At 36.3% G+C, this 2,861-nt stretch overlaps 1 protein-coding gene across 1 annotated transcript in view; it reads left to right on the top strand.

Annotated features, from left to right (window-relative positions):
• LOC107714975 (cytochrome P450 2J2-like) overlaps positions 1-2,861 on the top strand; it is an 8,419-nt gene that overhangs the window by 3,440 nt on the left and 2,118 nt on the right. The window contains exons 2-6 of the mRNA XM_016520976.1: positions 400-608; positions 685-847; positions 957-1,106; positions 1,833-1,993; positions 2,177-2,353. Of these exons, the coding sequence (XP_016376462.1) occupies positions 411-608; positions 685-847; positions 957-1,106; positions 1,833-1,993; positions 2,177-2,353 (849 nt within the window). The 5' untranslated portion in view covers positions 400-410. The remainder of the gene's footprint in view (positions 1-399; positions 609-684; positions 848-956; positions 1,107-1,832; positions 1,994-2,176; positions 2,354-2,861) is intronic.

The raw sequence follows: 2,861 nt of genomic DNA, 5'->3' as shown, positions 1-2,861 counted from the left end.
TATACACACACACACACACACACATTACTGTTCAAAAGTTTGGGGTCGGTCCTGTCTCCTATGCCCCCTAAAGACTGTATTTATTTGATAACAATACAGTAAAATCAGTAATATTGTGCAATATTATTACAATTTAAAACGGCCATTTTCTATTTGAATATATTATAATATGTAATTTATTCCTGTGATGCAAAGCTGAATTTTCAACATCATTACTCCAGTCTTCAGTGTCACATGATTATTATTCATGTTGTACTGATTAATATATTTGCAGTTTTGCCTACATTTATTTATTTTTTCTGTATGTATTTATTAATTAATTTGTTTGTGTTATATAATATAATTTTTTAATTTTAAATGCATTTTTGAATGGTATATTTTTGTGTAACCTGCCTCTAGTATCAGTAAGCATGGCATCAGTGCTGTCACAGCTGATGGGTCAGTGGATGGATGTTCAGGGTCTCCTGATATTTCTGTGTGCGCTGCTGCTGGTGAAACACCTGCGAGATGTTCTTACAAACAACATGCCGCCAGGACCCTTCCCTCTGCCTTTGGTTGGGAACTTTATAAATATAGGCTTTAGTGATCCACTTGGCGCCTTTCAGAGGGTAAGTCACATATCAAATACAAATGTGTTAAACAATTCTGTGTGAATGAGTAACGTGTACAGATCATGTTGACCAGATTGCTGAGAGGTATGGAGATGTGAGCACACTGTATCTGGGAAACAAACCGTGCATACTGCTTACTGGATACGAGAGTTTCAAAGAGGCGTTTGTGGAGCAGGCGGACATCTTCACAGACCGGCCGTACTTCCCTATAGTTGACAAGCTCAGTAAAGGGAAAGGTACAGATGCAGAAAAAGCTTTATTGCAGCAATCAGATTCAATACTGGCAAAATCGAAATCATTTTCGTTCTAAAATTGACCTTTGTCCACTTCATTCTGTCTGTGTAGGTCTGATTATGTCCAGCGGACACATGTGGCGTCAGCAGAGGCGTTTTGCTCTGGCAACTCTCAAGTACTTTGGTGTGGGGAAGAAAACTCTAGAAAACTTCATCCTGCAGGAGTGTCGCTTTCTCTGTGACTCTATACAGACTGAACGAGGTCAGTGAGCAACATTTTAGGGGTAAACACCATTTCTTCTCCTTCACAAACAAGATTGTTGTCATTCTTTTACCAAAACTCCAGTGAAATGTTTCAAGACCAGGGTGTGACATTTTCAGTGTCATAATCATGTCGTGAAGGGACGTATGTACATACTGTCCTCTACAGGCCGCCATCTGCAAGTGCAAGTGTCCTTTGAAGGTCAAATATCTGGGAAACCACGAGAGCTCATCTTTCTGAATTTTTCTCTTTTCATTTAAACAAATAAACAGTGAGATTCAAAAGTCTGAGGCCACATTGAAAATCTGGGATTTTTTTGTACCTGTAAATAAACAGAAATGTTCAGGATTTTAATGTTTTAATAATAATAGCTACTAATACTAATAATCATAAAAAAATAATAAAATTTTATGATAATAAATAACTTATAAACAATATAACAGACAATTATTTAATAATAAGTATTAAAATAAAAATAAAATATCATAAATACATTATTAAGTAATAAAATAATAATAATAATAATAAATAAAATAAGTAAAAGCAAAATGTAATGATCATAAATGATTAAAAAAGATAATTTAATAATAGTAAATAAAAACAAAATAAAATGTAAAAATGTTAAATAAATAAATAAATTAATTGTGAGCAAATGTGTGGTAGCATGTGAATAGAAGCATTTTGACCTCATAACATTGTTCTTTTCTTTCTTTATTGTGTTTCTAGGTTTGCCCTTCGACCCTCAGCATTTTGTGACGGATGCTGTGGCTAATATAATCTGTGGGTTGGTGTTTGGTCACAGGTTTGAGTATGATGACCATAATTTTCATCTGATGCAGAAGTATTTAGATGAATTCCTACAGCTTCCCATCTCGAACTGGGGTCGGGTACGAGATCAGCCTGCTATCACAAGGCTAATAAAAAGACTAACCCAAACGTTGAGAAAACTAGTTAAACTGAAATGAAATTAATGCTGTAGCATAGCACTTGTCAATAAAGCCAATTTCATGTTTTATGAAAAGTAGTGCATTGTTTGAACATATGTTTGTCCTTTATTTGTCTCTTTACAGTTATATAATCAGTTTCCCACCCTCATGTCGATGCTGCCAGGAAAACACCAGACGGCATTCGCCAGCATATCTAAACTTAAGCCCTTCCTGCAGGAGGAAATCAGAAAACACAAGGAGGAGAGAGACCCGTCCAACCCCAGAGACTACATCGACTGTTATCTGGAAGAGATCGAGAAGGTATTGGTGTCCCAGGATGCCCTTGTGTATTTATATTCTTTTAAGAGACCTTTATTGGTAGTCGGGACATGCGTTAGCACCTCTTTTGTAAATATTCATGTCTGCCCTACAGAGAAAGATGCTTTTTGCCTCATAATGGTGAAGTTATAGCATTTATATGTAGGGGCTAGACTTGTGCCGGTATTCGGTAATGCGATATATCACGGTAATGAATATGCACGATATTGTTATCGTGGGCACTTCTAAATACCGTGAATAATTATATATTACAAATTATTCCGAATTTTGAATGCATTTTAAGAATACTTTTCCCATCAACTGGTCAAAATGCACAACACCCCTGGATGCTGCGTGAAAGACGCGTGTCCCACACTCTGATGTAAATAAGCGCGGACGAGAAGCACATGGCGGAACATCTGAGAGACGCTCTGGATGAAAGCGCACTTTCACTCTCTGACAGCAGATGGCGCTAAACTGCAGAAATAATAATAATAATTCATTTAATAAT

Source organism: Sinocyclocheilus rhinocerous, unplaced genomic scaffold (genome assembly GCF_001515625.1).
Source record: "Sinocyclocheilus rhinocerous isolate Xijiao unplaced genomic scaffold, SAMN03320098_v1.1 scaffold28, whole genome shotgun sequence".
Lineage (NCBI taxonomy): Eukaryota > Metazoa > Chordata > Actinopteri > Cypriniformes > Cyprinidae > Sinocyclocheilus > Sinocyclocheilus rhinocerous.
Note: the sequence above shows the minus strand (reverse complement) of the source record. Positions and strands in the feature narration are given on the sequence as shown.